The sequence below is a fragment of the Manihot esculenta genome, chromosome 2, assembly GCF_001659605.2.
Source record: "Manihot esculenta cultivar AM560-2 chromosome 2, M.esculenta_v8, whole genome shotgun sequence".
NCBI lineage: Eukaryota > Viridiplantae > Streptophyta > Magnoliopsida > Malpighiales > Euphorbiaceae > Manihot > Manihot esculenta.
Genome location: NC_035162.2, coordinates 25,546,995 through 25,564,669, shown reverse-complemented (window position 1 = coordinate 25,564,669; position 17,675 = coordinate 25,546,995). Strand labels below are relative to the sequence as shown.

Sequence of the window (17,675 nt, the reverse complement as noted above, 5' to 3'; positions counted from 1 at the left end):
GAGTAGACTGCATAATGTCTTCTTCTGCCTTGTCTCTCCTCGAATACCTTCTCAAATCTAGCTTGTCCAAACGACTAATTCTCTCCCCCTGATTGGACATCTCCCTCCGTCTACTAGAACTCAAACTCTCTAATTGAACCATATCATCCAAAATCACAGAATTCGGGATCACCTCTTCTTGCTCATTATTCTCCCCCTGAAGAGGTGAGTGGGTGGTACTGAAGTAGGGTTCAGTTTCTCGGAAGGTAATATTCATACTGACTAAGTATTTCCTAGAGGGAGGGTGATAACACTTGTATCCCTTCTGTGTCGGAGAATACCCAACAAAAACATATTTAAGGGCCTTGGGATCCAATTTCCCTGCCGTCCTAGTATGGACAAAGCAAACACACCCAAATACTTTTGGTGGAACAACATATGAATTCTTCTCTTGTAGAACTGCCAAAGGACTCATAAAGTTAAGGGTCTTGAGAGGCATTCTATTAATAATATAAGTAGATACAAGGATTGCATCTCCTCAATATGCTTTGGGTAGATTCATGGTGAACATAAGAGATCGAGCTATCTCCAATAGATGCCTATTTTTCCTCCCAGCAATGTCATTTTGAGCACTAGTATAAGGACAACTAGTCTGGTGTACTATCCCATTATTCTCCAAATAAGTAAAAAGCTACTATCCATGTATTCTCTTCCATTGTCAATTCTCAAAATTTTCACCTTAGTATCAAATTGAGTACAAACCATCTTATGAAAGGATTGAAAAACAAAAAAAGACATCACTTTTAGCTTTAATCATATAAACCCAAGTCATTCGAGTGCAACAATCAATAAAGGTTGCAAACCATCGATTACCAGACAAGGAGATAGTTTGAGTAGGCCCCCAAACATCAAAATGAATGGTCGCAAAAGGAATTTGAATTTTTATTATGACTCAAAGGATAGGATGTTCTAGTGTGTTTAGGATACTCACAAGCATCACAAAGTAGAGAATCAAACTGGGTTCTAGCAAACTAATTAGGATAAAGTTTTTCTAAGACAAAAAATATGGATGCCCTAACCGCCTGTATCACTGTATTATTTCCTGATTGACATCCTTATTTTCTCCAAAAACAGGCTTGAGATATCAAAAACTTGGATCACCCTCCAACATATATAAGCCATCATGCAGCCTACCATTGCCAATCCTCTTTCCTGTGCGAAGATCCTAAATAACACAATGATAAGGAAAGAATTCAATTTTACAGTTAAAGGCATCGGTGATAGCACTGACAGATAAAAGGTTGACAGGAAAGTGGGAACATGAAGGACAAATGATAATTTAATGTTAGATTTGCAAATAACAGAACCTATTCCGGATATGGAAGTAAAAGAGCCATAAGCAATTCTGACACTATCTTTTGGTTAGAGAAGGAAAATAATTGAGAAAGCCTTTAGAAGGGCCTGTCATGTGTCTATTTGCACCAGAATCGATAATCCATGGAACATTATTAAGAGAAAGCATTACCTAAATTTACAAAGTTAGATGTGGCACCGGAGGATGAGTAATCAGAGTTAGGAATACAGACCCTTTTAACCTTCTGCCATGGTAAAAATTTATGAACCGTGAAATTATAGAAGATACCCAAGATGTACACACAAGAGAGCCCAATCGATTCACCAAAAGACCGGGTAGCAGCACGAGAAGGCCAGAAAGATGGTCGAAATCGTCGCCGGAGTGATCGGAGCAGTAAAGCAGCATCAGGTGATTGGTCACGCGCCGAGAAGCAATGGGACGCGGCTGGAAGGTGAGGCGCGTGAACCTCATGCGCAGGCTTTTCCAATATCGGAGCTTGGCGATCATCCTGCAACAATCCAGCGATTCTCTTGGTGCCGACGGTGAGAGGGGGAAAGGCTCCTAAATGGGTTAGTACCAAAAAAGGTAGATTAGGGTTTTGAAACTCTGAAAAGAAAAATTGAATTTGAACCCTAAAATCAGGAAAAGGCTCTGATACCATGAAGAATTTTGGAAAAATTTAGAGTATTCTTATATTTTACTCTTAATCTTTACAATTGGTCTACATGACTATTTATATATAAAAAATTATATCTAAACAGGAAGCAAATAATCAAATAATAATTACAGAGATAATTAAGGATTCTAATCAAATCAAATCATATCCGTATAATCAGCTAGGATCAGCAAATAAGTCAACACTTTTGGTTATAGGAGTTGAGGGCTATCAGTTTATGAGAAAGAGCTGTTGGCTATTAAATTTACTACCAGCAAATGGAGACACTATCTTCAGCAGAGTCCCTTTTATATTAAAATTGACCATGAGAGTATTAAGTATCTCTTGGAGCAAAGGCTACACATTAATTTACAATTTAAAGGTGTCCCTAAGCTATTGGGTCTGAACTACAAAATTTTGTATAGAAAACAAGCAAAGAATAAGGTTGTTAATACTCTTTCAAGGAGACCTTTAGGAGTGGAATGTTTTATTGCCTAGGCTACCACATTGCTCCAACCCACATGGATGATATCTTGGCTGCTAGCTATGAAGGAGATGTGTATGCTAGCAACTTGCTGTCAAAGCTGGCAATTGATAGCAAAGCCCATGAAGGATATGCTTTGAAGAAAGGTATTTTGTATTACAAAGGAAAGTTGTATATGGAGAGTGGAGCCAATTTAAGGCATCATCTTCTAACATTTTATGACTCCTGTTTGGGAGGTCATTCAGGTATTCACGCAACCTATATGAGGCTCAAGAGGCATTTTTATTAGCATGGTTTGTTTAAGGCAATCCTGGAATGGGTAAAAAATTGTGACACTTGTGCAAGTTGCAAATCAGAGCATTATGCCAGCCTTCGTAGCCAACTCCTTCTCAAGCTTGGCAGCACATCAGTATGGAATTTATAGAACAATTACCTCAATCTGGTGGGAAAGACGCTATATCGGTGGTGATCTGCAAGTTTTTAATAATATACTCACTTGGGAACAAGAAGGTTCTCATGTGGAGGGTATTGTCACATATTATAGGAAAAATAAGAGAAATGTTGGTGGGAATAAAAGTAATTAGCGTTGGAGGAAAATATGCGAGCAATATGGGTATATTTTTATAAAATAGTTAGACAGCTGCTGATAGTTTGTTATCCAGCTGTATTCTGCTATGGAATGGCATATATAGTGAGTATCACACTTGTAGAGAGACAATCAGATTAATTAATACAACTCCCAATCTCTATTCCTCTCTATTTTCTCTATTCTTTACTTCTCTTTCCTTATTTTCTTCTCTCCCTCTAAATTCCCTTCCCGTGTACTATTTGGCAATCTGCTGCGGTACTAAATATTAAATCAATTCACATATCTTTTAACTTAAAATGAAAATTTGACAGTTAACCATCCACACCAATTTATAGGCATACCAATAGTACCTTTTGTTGATAATCTGATTCCAGAGCCTGTTGGTTTCATACTGGAGGGAAGGATCTTTTTCTAGTAGCTTTGCCATTAACCCACTTTTGTAGCTCGAAAAGGATGCTTCATCAAGTTCTTCCTGCAATGCCAACATACATAATCCATCATCGTTAGAAGGGGGAAATGGCATCTACAACCATTTTATTTTATAAATTCTACACTCTTTTCTTCTGGGAAAGTAGAGGGAAAGAATAATTTGCATAAAATTAAGTCATTCGGGAAGAGGGAACTAGTACAAATGAAATCATATTTTTCCTGTAAAAATTTTCTAATTTCAAAAATGTGAGTCTGATAAGTTCCCTTCCTTATTCCTCACCCACCCTTGTATTATTTTTCCATGCACTCAGTTTTCTCCACGTTCTCTTCCAAACCAGATTGTAAAAGCTAGACCCAAAAGATCTAACAGGGATGGGCTGACAATTCACCCATGAATACTAGATTTGATTTTACATTAAACTTCAATATAGGTAATGAATTTCAATTTGTTGCACAGAAATCAGTCCAACTTTAATTTTTATTTCAACAAGGTTATTATCATCATATTTCAACAGAGTCCAATTTCTGATATGGTAAAATCATATACCCTACATTTAATAGTATAGCTATTATTAGAGATAAAAAATAATGTGGTTGCTGAAAAAAAAAAAAAACAAAAAAATGTTAATTGAGATTTGGCAATATAGACCTTCCAAGATGTAGAAAGATAATATTTGTTGTATTTCACAATAGAGATTACAATACATGAGAGACGGTATCTAAACAGGAAAAAAATCAAACCTATGATTATACAATCCCTAAGATTAAGGGACTGACCCATCTATCAATATTTACTTCCTATAACCAACCTATAACACTACCCCTCAAGTTGGAGTATAAATGTTAATCATGTTCAACTTGTTACATATAGAATCAACTTGTTACATATATACCCAGCTTCTTCTAATCGTTGACGTACCCACAAGACTTCACAAACGGCTTATGCCATGATTCGATATTCAGATTCAGCACTAGAACAGGAGACCACATTTTCTCAGCTCGGTAAAACACCTTACACACATCATAAATACGAAAAAATTCTTTTTGCCAGAATATAGAAATTTCAAATACTCCATTAATTCTTTAACAAATTCACAGTGATTAACAAAACTAATCACCTCACTATGAATAGACTTTCGAATCTGCAGAAACAAATGAGCATCATCCCTTATCCAATCTCTATGAGTTTCATCAGTTGGAGGATGTTGGTAAGATGATCATCCATTTCAATATTTCGTAAATAAATACGGATAGTCTTACCGTGAACAGTATTCGATGAATAGAGCCCTAAGTCTCCAAATGTTACCCTTAATGGGTAACCTAAATGAACATAACCCTAGTCTCCATGAACAGAGCCCTAAGTCTCAAATGTTACCCTTTATGAGTAACCCAAATGAACAGAACCCTAAATTTCTAAAAAAAAATTTAAATCTCTATGGGTGAGGCCCTGATAGCATGTAGAAAGATAATATTTGTTGTATTTCACAATAGAGACTACAACCTATTTATACATGAGAGACGGTATCTAAACAGGAAGAAAAATCAAACCTATGATTATACAATCCCTAAAATTAAGGGACTGACCCATCTATCAATATTTACTTCCTATATTAATATATTTACTTCCTATAACCTATAACACGAGACAAATCAAAGTATTGAAGTAAATTTATTTTATATGATAAAGAAAAATTTACTATTTAGTACCCGAGTTTTCTCACTAATAACGATTTGGTCCATTTTGGAAATTAGACTACTTACTTCGTCCTCAATTTTGTTTCCTCACACATCTTACGTCTTTCTGTCCATCTTTTGTTAGTTTTAAAATTGAATTGCTATTTAATCCTTAAATATTGTAATTATTTATAATTACGTCACTGAGTTTTAAAACTATATACAATGTCTTCCCCATATTTATCTCTTCACCTCTCAATCTCTATGCCTCTCTCCCTTTCTATATATCTCTCTCCTCTATGAGAGATGAGAGATTAGGAAAAAAAAATTAATGAGTGAAATTACTAATTGTAAAATTAAGGAATGAAACAGTCAACAATTATAATATATTATATAGTAATTTATTTTTAAAACTAACAAAAACAACAAATGAAAGAACCTAAAATGTGTGACGAAAGCAAAATTGAGGAGCTAAATAGTACAATTTCAAAATACAGAAATCAAATCATCATTAGTGATAAAACTTGGAGACTAAATTATAAATCTCACTATGAAAAATTGAATAAGCAGCCAATACGATGATTAGGTAATGAAAACAATAATGACTCAAAAAGATGCAATTACCATGGGAATAGGAGTGTAAATGGACAAAGTTATTATTTTATAGATATAATAACTTTTAAATATTTGAACTTTTTACTAAATAACAAAGGGAAAATTACTATTATTATCTTAACAAATCTATTTGTTATCTACAAAATAACAATATTTTAACTTTGTTAAAGTATTTTAACAAAGTATTGTTACCATCAAAGGCAATCTTGAGGTATGGAGTTTCGTAGAAAGGTATATGAATGGTGGCCTCTGCATTATGTAGGAGATATGCAATAGTGGGTAAAGGGAGGAACACAAAATTAAAACCTAATTCACATGGGAGTAGGGTTCCTGTGGAACAATAACACTTAAGATCTGCAAATTCTTTCATTGGTAGCTCTCTGCATGATCTAAATTCCATTAATTCTTGCCCAATAGCCATGATGCCCTTGGGGATGCTATTGGTTGCCATTCCGATGATGATTCCAATGCATGGTTTCAAATCGCGATCGTGGCCGCATGTAACAGAAACAGGACTCTAACTGTCATAACGTAACAGTAACGGCCTGTCGCGGCGCAAATTTTTTTGAAAAATTTGCAAAGTACATAAAATTAAAATATATTGAAAGATATAGTGAAAATTAAGTTATACAACTTAATAACAAGTACAAATATATCAAATAAACATAAAATACATAAATTTTAAACATTATATATAGTAATTTACCTCAATTAATGCTACCGGAATGATCATTTAGGGTAGGTTTTTGAGTAGAAATTTAAGTATATAAGCTGCTATCAAAAAATTTAAGAGAAATATGGCAGTTTTTGACTTGAAAAGTTGAAATGGAGGCTGGAAATAAGTATGAAAGAACACTGGAGCCTAAAGCTGGAGTCTGGACTCTAGAGAAGTGGAGAGAGTGCTGGATGGAGGATTGCTTGGCTTGCTGGTTGTGGCAAAGACACAAAGTAGTAAAGAGTAAACAAAGACAAAAGGCTAAAGAGAAGAAGTAGAGAAATAAGGTTTTTTCCCCTTCAATAATGCAAACAAAGGTTGGTGCTGGACTACTGGTAAGGAAAGTAGTGGCCATTATGGCTGTTACATCACGGCCGATAACAGCCATTACCTTTGCGTAATGGCAATAACGGCCGTTATGGTAACAAAATTTTCTTGCCGTTATTTACAGGCCTTAACGGCCACGACAGGCTCGAAAACCTGCCGTTATTTAAAACCATGTTCCAATGTCGTTGTAGTTATATGTGCAATTTTTCTTTTTCTTTGGGAAAAAAATAGATTGTGCATCATTCATATGAAGAGGATTTTGACATTTTGAGGTCAAATTATTTGTTAGGGTTAGGGATTTAGAAGTCTCTCTTTTCTTAAGAGTAGGACCAAATGGTTATATTTTAAAATAATGAGGGACATTTTAATTCTCTCTAAGAATTATAAGGACTAACTGATTAATTTCTTCAAAACTCAGGGAACTATAATAATTTACACAAAAGCAAAATAAGTTTGCTGGGTTTTGAACCCAGTAACCACAACAATATTCCACACATTCGCCAGTGGACCGCTGACGTCAATGTGTGCATCACATAAAGCTTCAACCACCTTTATAGATTGTCAATGCTAACATGGTAAGCCAAACTTCATTTATCCCCCAACCGACATTTTGTAAGTTGAAAGAGTTCAACTTCTCCAAAAAAGGAGAAGTCTCTCCCAGCTTCTTTATATTGATTACTCCAAAAGTTTAGTCTCAGTAAGACCTTATTTAAATTAAAATTTTGTTAATGTCTATAGAGATTATTTTAGTTTTTACAAAACTTTAAGTTTAGTTTATCTAAATATAAACGAGCCCAGCCTGAACTTGGTTTGTTAATATAATAAATGAGCTTGATTCGAGTTGAGCTCAAGCTTTAATATTAAAGTTTGAATCGCGCTTGAGCGAAGCTCAAGTCAGATATATTTTTGACAAGCCCGAGTTTGAGATTTGTTTGCACCCCTATATGAGCATCACAACAAATGGGAAAACCAAAATCTAAAGAACTTTTTGTTAGAAGTAAATCATTTGGATCTTACCAACAACTCTTGGAGGCCATTCATGAAGTTCTCAATTCTCTTCTGCAAGTAAAATGGGTTGTATTTGGAAGATTGAACGCAGAAACAAAACCCATAAATACAGTATGTTACCCGTGGGCTACATTCAACAACATACCCAAGCTGCTCCTTTGTCCTAAAATCCAAAATAAATGAGAAGCTTACAAAAATAATGATATAAATAATACCAAATCTGTTTAGATTTTTGCTAAAACTCAGTTATGTTCACAAGTAGTTGAACATGAAATAATGGAATAATTTGTACTATTTAATTTGCACAGCCAAGAAAAAGTGCATGGGATAAATGCACCTCTATTAATACATGCCCAAAAAGTAACCGAACAAATTAGTCTGTTACTGCAAAAATCTCATAGCCCTGGCTTTCAAAAAACATAGCTCTTAAAGTGCTAGCAGGTATGCATACCCATATTTGAAGGACTATGAATATGAAATACTTCCAGCCTAAAGAAAAAAAAATAATAATAAAAAGAAAGAAAGAAAGAAAGTCACCTTAGCTGATTAAAAAGGGGTTCTTCCACAATTTCATCAAAAAGATCAGCCAATGTCTTCAATGCTATTGATTCTGATTCCGTTTCCGGCTCAATTTGGAAATAAAGCTGCAGCATGAGAAAAATGGAAAAGAAAGAACAATATATAAATGGAAATTGAGGGGGAAAAAGTGTTATGGATATAGCAACTAAACTTTAATCCAAAGGAGGAGGAGAAGGAGAAGGGAAAAAAAAAATAAAGAAGAAAAGTGTGTATCAGCTACCTCAACTACAGAGTTTGTTTCAGACTTATTCTTCACATTGACATCTCTGACTAGGTTGGAACTAGGGGGAAGGCATAGGACATGCTCCTGATGCCTCATATTGACAGGGAGTGGCGGTGAAGAAAAGTTGCTTTTGAATATGTTCGATATACTGATTGCTTCTCCTTCCAACAAATTGCCATGGCACAATCCTTCAACATAAAGCTGTGCAATATGAGGACAGATGTGAGCTTGTACAATTTAGAATGCTAACACTCCAAAATGAGCTAATGCTACCATCAAAGTACAGGCATGCATTTATTTGTGCACCTGGGAACGAAGCTCTGGAATAAATGCCTTCAGATCAGCAAGAGCGAGGTCACCTAGAACATAAAGCTTCTCCTCTACATCATAGAAGCTCTTACACAGGACTTGAAGTCTCAAGTATGATGAATGATTTAGAGGCTTCATATTGGCGTTCTTTAAACTTCTCTCCATATCCTCTTTTATCACCTGTTACCTTCAGTGTCAATTTAAAAATGGATACTGGAAGTACCGATGAAACTTATGACCATTTCCATCTAAATGCAGTATTGGAGTCTGACATTCATTTGAGAAATGAAAGTGTACAAGGTGCATTGCAAAAAAAAAAAAGTTAGAGATTAAACACAACATTGTACATACCTTAAAACGATCACTGGTTGGCACAAATGATTTGGCTATCACCAAAACCTTAGACAAAAGAACCGAAACCTTATCATTGAAACCATAAAACTTTAGCTCCAGCTTGTCACCGACAAAAGTTACAGATGTTTCCAACTTGGCAACACTGGCCTGCAGAGAAAGAATAAAAAGGTTCCTCTCATAAAAATTCTGAACAGCAAATGGAAACACACAAATCAAGTGGATTTGTCAAGGTCAAAAGCTAAACAAGAAGTAAAGGAACACTTCTATAAACAAATCAAATAAAAAATATCAACCATCCACAAGGATGATAAAGAAGTCCATTAAATCAAAGATTTAATTATTATATAAAAATGTTATAGGAAGTAAATATGTTGATATAGGAAGTAAATATTGATAGATGTATTAGTTGCTTAATTAGGGATTGCATGATCATAGACTTGATAAAATGATTCCCTTTCATTTCTAGCTAAGGTTTTTCATGTATAAATTCGTTATAATCTCTGTTGTAATATACACAACAAAGATTACTCTTCTACATGGTTGGAAACCTCTTATAGATTTGAATTTTTTTTCTTTCTTATGTTCTGTTTGAAGACTTAGGGCTCCATTTGTGTTGTTTTTTAGGTTACCCATATAGGGTGACATTTGTCAGCCCCTGCCCTCCCTCCGCCCACCCAGGAAGGACCCCTAAAGAGCCAATGGTTGTTTGACCGGCAAGTGGCTTTCATGCGCCGCAACAAATTTTTGACGTTGTCGCATGGAGGCGCATTGCGTGTCCGTTTTTGCTTCGATGACCATCACTAGAGTCGCCTCAAAGTACTCTCTCTTCAGTTTTGTGGTCAATTTGCTGTTTGGGTGTTTTGTGGAGGTGTTTTTAGTTTGAATCATATTCTGAAACTGTTCACCCATTTCGGTATTGTTCACGTTCCTTTTTCTTTTTCCTATGCCTTCTGTTGCCATTGCTTTGGATGGGTTGTTCTCATGGCTGAAATTAAAAATACCGTAGTGTGATGATTAAAATCACGGAACATAAATTAAATGGATCTAGTTTTCTGGATTGGAGTAAGACTTTCCCTATTTATTTATGAAGTATATGAATGGATGATCATCTTACCAATGATCCTCCAACTGATAACACTATGAAAGATTGGATGAGGGATAATACTCAATTATTTTTGTAAATTCTAATTTCCACTCATAGTGAGGTAAGAGTCTTATTAATCACCGTGAATTTATTATAGAATTAATGGATTATTTGGAGTTTTTATACTCTAGCAAAGGGAATATTTCTCGCATTTATGATGTGTGTAAAGCGTTTTATTAAGCTGAGAAACAAGATAGGATAGAATTCTGACCTCATATTTTATGGAATTTAATGATCTAGTTATAGAAAGATAATATTTGTTGTATATTAGAATAGAGATTACAACCAATTTATACATGAGAGACTGTATCTAAACAGGAAGGAAAATCAAGCCTATGATCATACAATCCCTAAGATTAAGCAACTGACACATCTATCAATATTTACTTCCTATATTAACATATTTACTTCCTATAACTTATAACAATCCCCCTCAAGTTGGAACATAGATATTAATCATGCCCAACTTGTTACATATATAATCAACTAGAGTCTCATTTAGAGCTTTAATGAAGATATCTCCTAGTTACTCTCCGGTTCGGATAAGTCCTCTTGGCAGCTTCGGTGGTCCATGCCAACTCCTCCTGAAGGGACTTCAGCTGGCCGTGAGCTGCAGCAAGCTGACCCCTAGCATCACCGGTAGCCAAGAGATGCTCTTCACGGCGAGCCTCCTCCACCTGACGGTCTATTGAGCTCTGGAGCGATTGGTCTCAAGCATCAATCTCCATGAAGATCCCCAATGCCTAGGAAGGGGGCAATAAAATAAGTAAGAAGAACAACCAAGACAAAAGCAACTTAAAAGACAGAACAAGTAACTTACCATGAGAAGCATTTCCCTAGCCGTATCTCCCAGCTCCTCTCGGGATCGAGATCGGAAAACTACTTGCTCCTGAGTAGAACAAGGCAAGAGGCTGGTGAGGGCCAGCAAGCGTGGATCTGAGGCACTCTTCGTCCCCCCAAAGATCTTCTCCCGTAGCAAGTCGACAACAATGCTCGCCGGAGACTGGGGAGTAATCTCATCCGCATTCAGCACGCTGTCACCTGGGGCAGAGGACAAAAGCCCCACTGGCGCCTTTCCTTTTTTCAAAGAGGGAAGTGCGGAGGAAGCTGGTCGAGGTGGACGATCTCTCTTTGAGACCGGAGCAGCAAGAGGGATCTCCACAGGAAAGCTAGCTTACCAGCAGTCTTAGCGTCAGGAGCGGCAGGAATAGACTTGGACATGGCTCCATCCTTAGAGGCGCCCCTGCCCACAGAGACAATTTCAACCCCAGCCTCCAGGACGCCCCCACTCGCCAAGACAAATTCACCTTCGCCCTCAGAAGCCCCTCCGTCGGCGGAAATAACCTCGGTACTGCTCTGAGGAACAACACCAGTAGCAGGGACATCCTCGAGGGTCTCACTAGCAGCACCTCAGAAGTGGAGACGACCTCGATCCGCACAGGCTGCATGTCCTCGGCCAACTCCTCAACTACGGGCTCCTTAGAAGCTGGAGCTAAGTCCGGCCTGGACTTAGAGGCCACGGGAGGTCGGGAAGAAGATTTGGACTGGCCACGGCTAGAAGACCTGGAAATCCCAGAACAGGATCCCTTGGAGCTCGGCCTAGGGGCACGGGAAGAAACCGGGGCAGGATGCAGGGAATGTCCCACCGACCTGAGGGATATGAGCTCAGCAACTTCCCGAGTCGTATCAGCCACTGATTGTCCAGCTCGGAAAGCGTCTAGGGCTGCTCTCATGCTCTCCCGAGACAGGACGAAGTTATTGGGAGGCTTCATGTTATCCATGGGGAATCTGGAAGCTGCCAACACACAGAAATCAAAAACAAATAAGAAAGACACTCAATTAAAATTAAAAGGAAGGATAAGGTCACGACTGAGCAAAAATACCTGCGTTCCTGCAATCTTGAAGACTGGACACAAACATACACTTCTCGACATCATACTTCTTTTCAACAGAAGTCAGTCTAAGATAGCCAATCTGCTCAGAAAGGGTTAGCTGAGGGAGATCGTTGCAGCCCGAAGGCACTTCTCTCCAAGGGAGGTCCACTTACCAGGACAACCCAGGGCCTCCTTTTAGCTCCACCACAGCGAACCCCTCAGCCCAGCCTTTGATGGAGTCCTTATGACCCGAGAATATTGACAACCCTCCTCGGGGGGCAAAGTAGTAAAAACCCTGGCTAGCCCTGACCAGACAGAAAAAGGTGGAAAATAGGCGAGCTCTAGGGGTGAAATCCCAACTCAAGTTGATGGACTCGAAAGAACACATAAAAAGAATGGAGTTGGGGACCAACATCCGGGGTGTTATTCCGAAGTACCGGAAGACCTCGATGAAGAAAGGGGAAAAGGGAAAAGTTAAGCCGTACTCGCGCTGTTTGACAAAGAAAACAAAACTACGGTCTTTTTGAGGGTCAATTAAACCAGAGGGAGGAGGATCGGGAAGAACGATCCTCTCGTTCCGTAGAGGAGCTCGTATGCGGAAGAGAGGGGTATCCAGATACTCCCGAGAAAAAAGACTCGAGAGAGTAGAAGTGGTGACCTTAAACTCTAGGTTTATAACATCAGGAAGCTTAGAATCATCCATGACAGTAAAAAGACCGTACCTTGAGAATGATTTCAACGGAGAGACAGAGAGAATGAAGCACACAGAAGGCAGGAGAAGAGCAGGGGTTCTCTGAAAATTTTGAGAGAATTCGAATTTTGAAAACAGTAAGTCGCAGAAGAGACGTTTTGATGGGAGTGCCCTCGGGCCACGCAGTCATAATAAGTCCTCAGGGTTTACCCCCTCAACAATCATGTAATAACTGCTGGGGAGGTAAAGGGGCAATTGATAACCGTTGGGTCTCTTCCTCTCCCAGGCTGGGCCAGGGCCCATGATAGCAAAGGTCGGTTCAAAGCTCGGAGCACCTCAAGGGAAGCCGGCCCACAGCAGTGGACCGGACCTGAAGATATCAGTCGACCTGGGCCTCCTGCGGGCCCAGAACCTGCTGTGTTGAGGCCAACCCCGTGATGGGACCAAAGGATGGGCAGCAGGCCCGGTCTTTTCACAGCCTTTCTTGCACGCGCACTGTAGGGAATTAAATGGCCACCTGACAGGAATAAGGGGAACTGACACCGTTGTTCGTACGGAGCTGGACGACAGAGATAGGCGTCACTGTAGCAGAAAAGCCGTTAAGCGTCACTAGCAAGCCAGAAGAAAAGAGATAAAAGGGAGGGGGGATCCTCCTGAGAGATAGAGCTGACCTAACTATTGTAAACCCTATTCTCTGGATCTTGGAACATCACCCTTTATGGGTAACCCAAATGAACAAAACCCTAAATCTCCAAAAAAAAATTTTAAATCTCTATGGGTGAGGCCAAAAATAACCTTCCAGTACCAAATGCTTTCTCCTATGGCCAAAAACCCTTATCCACATATGGTAAACTTGAAAATAACTTCTTCAAGAATCAAAGAAATCAGTCTTCCTCTAGTCAATCATCAGTCAACCAACCCTCCCCCAAAACTACAAGTAACTCGACCAACAATTCCACAACTATCAGATAGCCCAGACCTTGTTTCAAATGTGAAGAAAAATTCTTTCCAGGCCATTAATGTAAACAAAAGACCTTAATGTCATTGCAACAGAATAATAGCCTAGAGGAGACAGTGGACCCTCTAACTGAAGGTGAATGAGAAGCAGTATGGCTCGAGGCAGTAGAAGGGGATAACTCTGAGTTCTCGCAGTGACACTATAAGGCTGATTGTGATGTAAGCACAACCAACAACACCAAAAATGATGAGCTAGCATTGCTTCAAGGACCAATTATAAGGTTGAGATCCAAGAGGTTGAAGGAAGCACTTCAAGGATTTATGAAGGAATATGTTGAAGCTTTGCAAGTTCATTTTGAAGTTGAAGAACAATCTGGCCATTCCAAGTCAATTAGGCCAAATGTGTCCTTATTGACAATTCAAATTTTGTATTTATAGCAGGTAGTTATTTAGTACTGGATAGTTATTTAGCAGTTGGTAGTTAACCAACAGTGGGTAGTTAACTAGTAGTGGGTAGTTATCCAGTAGTGGGTAGTTATCCAGTAGTGGATAGTTAATCAGTAGTGGGTAGTTATCCAGTAGTGGATAGTGGCATAGATCATGGGTCCATTCATAGTAGTGGGTAGTGGCAAAGATCATGGATCTTTATTTAGGTTATATAAAGCATCTCTTTTTCCATATTGTACACAGACTATCAATTATTCAATATAATTGCTTTACGCGATTATTCTTTGAGAGCTTAAGAGACATCTTGGTTCTTGACATTGCATCACGAATAAGGTTTGATACTAACTTGTATGATTCTTATTCCTGCTGCTCTTAAAATCAATCAGTTATAAATGTTCTTAATTGCATGTTAATTAAGGGTGCTTTAGATTGGGGAATTATTTTCTGAATTAAGTTCTTTTTACTAAAGTATGTGTCGTTTCAATCTCTAATAGACTCAGGTTCCGCATCAATTGGTATCACAGCTGGGCTTAGTAATAATTTCTTAACTATCCTTTGTCTTTTCTTCAATTTTTCAAGATCTTTCCGTTTGGGATACCTATTAGAGTTGAATACATTGTTTAGTTGCTGTTCAAATCGAATTTTACCATAAATTCTTGTTTAGGCGGAATTAATATCTTCAGTGGTTTGGTTTGTGCTTTCTGCCTTAATTCGTATGCTCCTATTCTAACACTCTTGGAATAGTATTTCTAGTGTTTTACTTTAGTCCATATAAAAAAAAAACCAAAAAGAAGAAAAAAAAAAAGTAAAAGAATTTCTGCAATTTGGGTCAATTGTTCAAACTTCATTTTGACAATGATACCTACCGGTATAAATCATATTTCATATACCTTGAACATATTTCTGGGTTTGGGATTCGAAATACATGTTTGGGGTAGGTTTAGGGCAAATTTGGGTAGTATTTTCACAAAAACATTTGTGCTTAATACTTGCTGTTTTAAGTGTCTATTTCATTTGCTTGCTTTGAATTGTTTTTGTTGAGTCAATATTAAGATCAGTTAACCTAGGATTGCATGCTTAGGGATAACTTTGTGTTAAGCACATCCGTCTTGTTAATTTTTTATTCTTAGTTTGTCAATTTGGTGTCTTTTTGTCTGTTGGTTCCTTACACTTAGTTTGACAAATTGCACATTGTTGAACATCTAATTACACTTAGTACACGAAATTTCACTTTTGTGTGCTAAATCAATCCGTTTGTTCATTTTGGTCAGTTTGCATCTAGTGTTGTTTCCTATCTTTTCTTGTTAGGTCTTTCCTTGCTTTCCTTATTACTTGAATCATACAAGCTTGGCTTATTGAGTCTTTATTCTGAAGTGCACTTTTGAGATACCAAGTGAGTGCTTGAAAGTTAAACACGTGAGTTGAGAGAATTGTGAATTTTTCTATAATGTCTGGGCATAATACTGGTGATACTTCTGACCCTACGTTTGATCTTAAAGATATGTATGAAGCTTTCATGGATAGCTTTCAGAAGCTAAATTTGAGAATGGATAACCTTGAGGACAACCTTAGATCTTCAAAGGGCAAGTCCAATCAGGGGATGATGATACACACGATCCATCCTATGAAGAGGAAAATGTGGCACAATCAGCCCCTTTCCGAGCCAGAAGGTTCAATGATCGTGTACCCTATGTAGATAACAATATGAACTCCATAAAGATAAAGATTCCAAGCTTCAATGGTAAGGCTAATGTTGATGCCTATTTAGAGTGGGAGCGTAAAGTGGAGATGGTTTTTAACTGTCAAAGCTATTCCGACGATAAGAAGGTAAAACTTGCTGCCCTTGAGTTTTCAGACTATGCACTAATATGGTGGGATGAGCTTGTGAAATCTAGGAGAAGGAATGGAGAGTTACCCATTGCTAGTTGGGAAGAGATGAAGCGAATCATGACGAAGAAATATGTACCTACTTATTACCATAGAGATCTCCATCATCAGTTGCAAAGATTAACCCAGGGATCAAAATCTGTTGATGAGTATCATAAGGAGATGGAGTTGCTCCTGATCAAAGCAAACATAGTGGAGGAGGAAGACCAGACTATGGCTCGTTTCTTTGGTGGTCTAACGTTAGTGAGTGTGGAGGTAAAAGGAGAGCTGAGTGAGAAGAGTGAAGAATTCAGCAAGTCTTCCTTTTATTGTTGAAACTTTGATGAAAAGAAGAAAAAGAGAGTAGAAGATTTGATAGGAAATGCTTGATAATTCCCATCAAGCCAATTGGGGTATATATACTACTTACAAGAGTACATACTAGGTAAGAAAATAAATTAATTCCCTAATTATAGCCTAATCATATCCCAATCATATCACACAATCATATCCCTAATTATCACTACAAATCTAGGCTATTAACAGAAATAATCTCAATATACAGAAATAATCTCAACAATTGTAAAGAGAGCGAGTTGAAGAAAGCATACTTAGAGAAGAGAGCTTTGATTATGTTGCATTTTAGTTCCAATTTTATGATTGAAACTAACCCTACTAATGAATTGCCTACTTCTTTTTCTAAGTTATTACAGGATTTTGCGGATGTATTTCCTGAGGAGGTGCCATCTGGGTTGCCACCTATTAGGGGAATAGAACATCAGATCGATTTTGTTCCTGGAGATCAGATTCCAAACCGTCCAGCTTACCGGAGTAATCCTGAGGAGACGAAGGAATTGCAAAAGCAAGTTGATGAGTTGCTAGCTAAGGGACATATCAGGGAGAGCCTCAGTCCATGCGCAGTACCTATTTAGTTGGTTCCAAAGAAAGATGGAACAATGCGCACGTGTGTTGATTGTCGTGCAATCAACAAAATCACTGTAAAGTATTGTCATCCTATTCCTAGATTAGATGATATGCTTGAAGAATTATGTGGTGCTGTTTTCTTTACCAAAATTAATTTGAAAAACGGTTATCATCAAATTAGGATGAAGTTAGGTGATGAGTGGAAAACTGCCTTTAAGACTAAATATGGTTTATATGAATGGTTAGTGATGCATGCACCTAGCACATTTATGAGATTGATGAACCATGTTTTGCGTGATTACATAGGTAAGTTTGTGGTTGTCTATTTTGATGATATATTGATTTATAGCCGAAACTTGAATGATCATATTAGGCATGTTGAACTTGTTCTACAGAAGTCGCGTGAACATGAATTGTATGCTAATCTTAAGAAATGCACATTTTGTACTGATAGTGTCATATTCCTAGGATTTATTAT

At 37.8% G+C, this 17,675-nt stretch overlaps 1 protein-coding gene across 4 annotated transcripts in view; it reads right to left on the bottom strand.

Annotated features, from left to right (window-relative positions):
- LOC110609104 (nardilysin-like) overlaps window positions 1-17,675 on the bottom strand; it is an 87,974-nt gene that overhangs the window by 15,550 nt on the left and 54,749 nt on the right. For all 4 annotated transcript variants that reach the window (XM_021748447.2, XM_021748451.2, XM_043951100.1 and 1 more), the window contains 6 exons: window positions 9,292-9,441; window positions 8,938-9,120; window positions 8,629-8,832; window positions 8,367-8,473; window positions 7,839-7,992; window positions 3,412-3,533 (listed from right to left, as the gene is read on the bottom strand). In XM_021748447.2, coding sequence (XP_021604139.1) covers window positions 3,412-3,533; window positions 7,839-7,992; window positions 8,367-8,473; window positions 8,629-8,832; window positions 8,938-9,120; window positions 9,292-9,441 — 920 coding nt within the window. The remainder of the gene's footprint in view (window positions 1-3,411; window positions 3,534-7,838; window positions 7,993-8,366; window positions 8,474-8,628; window positions 8,833-8,937; window positions 9,121-9,291; window positions 9,442-17,675) is intronic.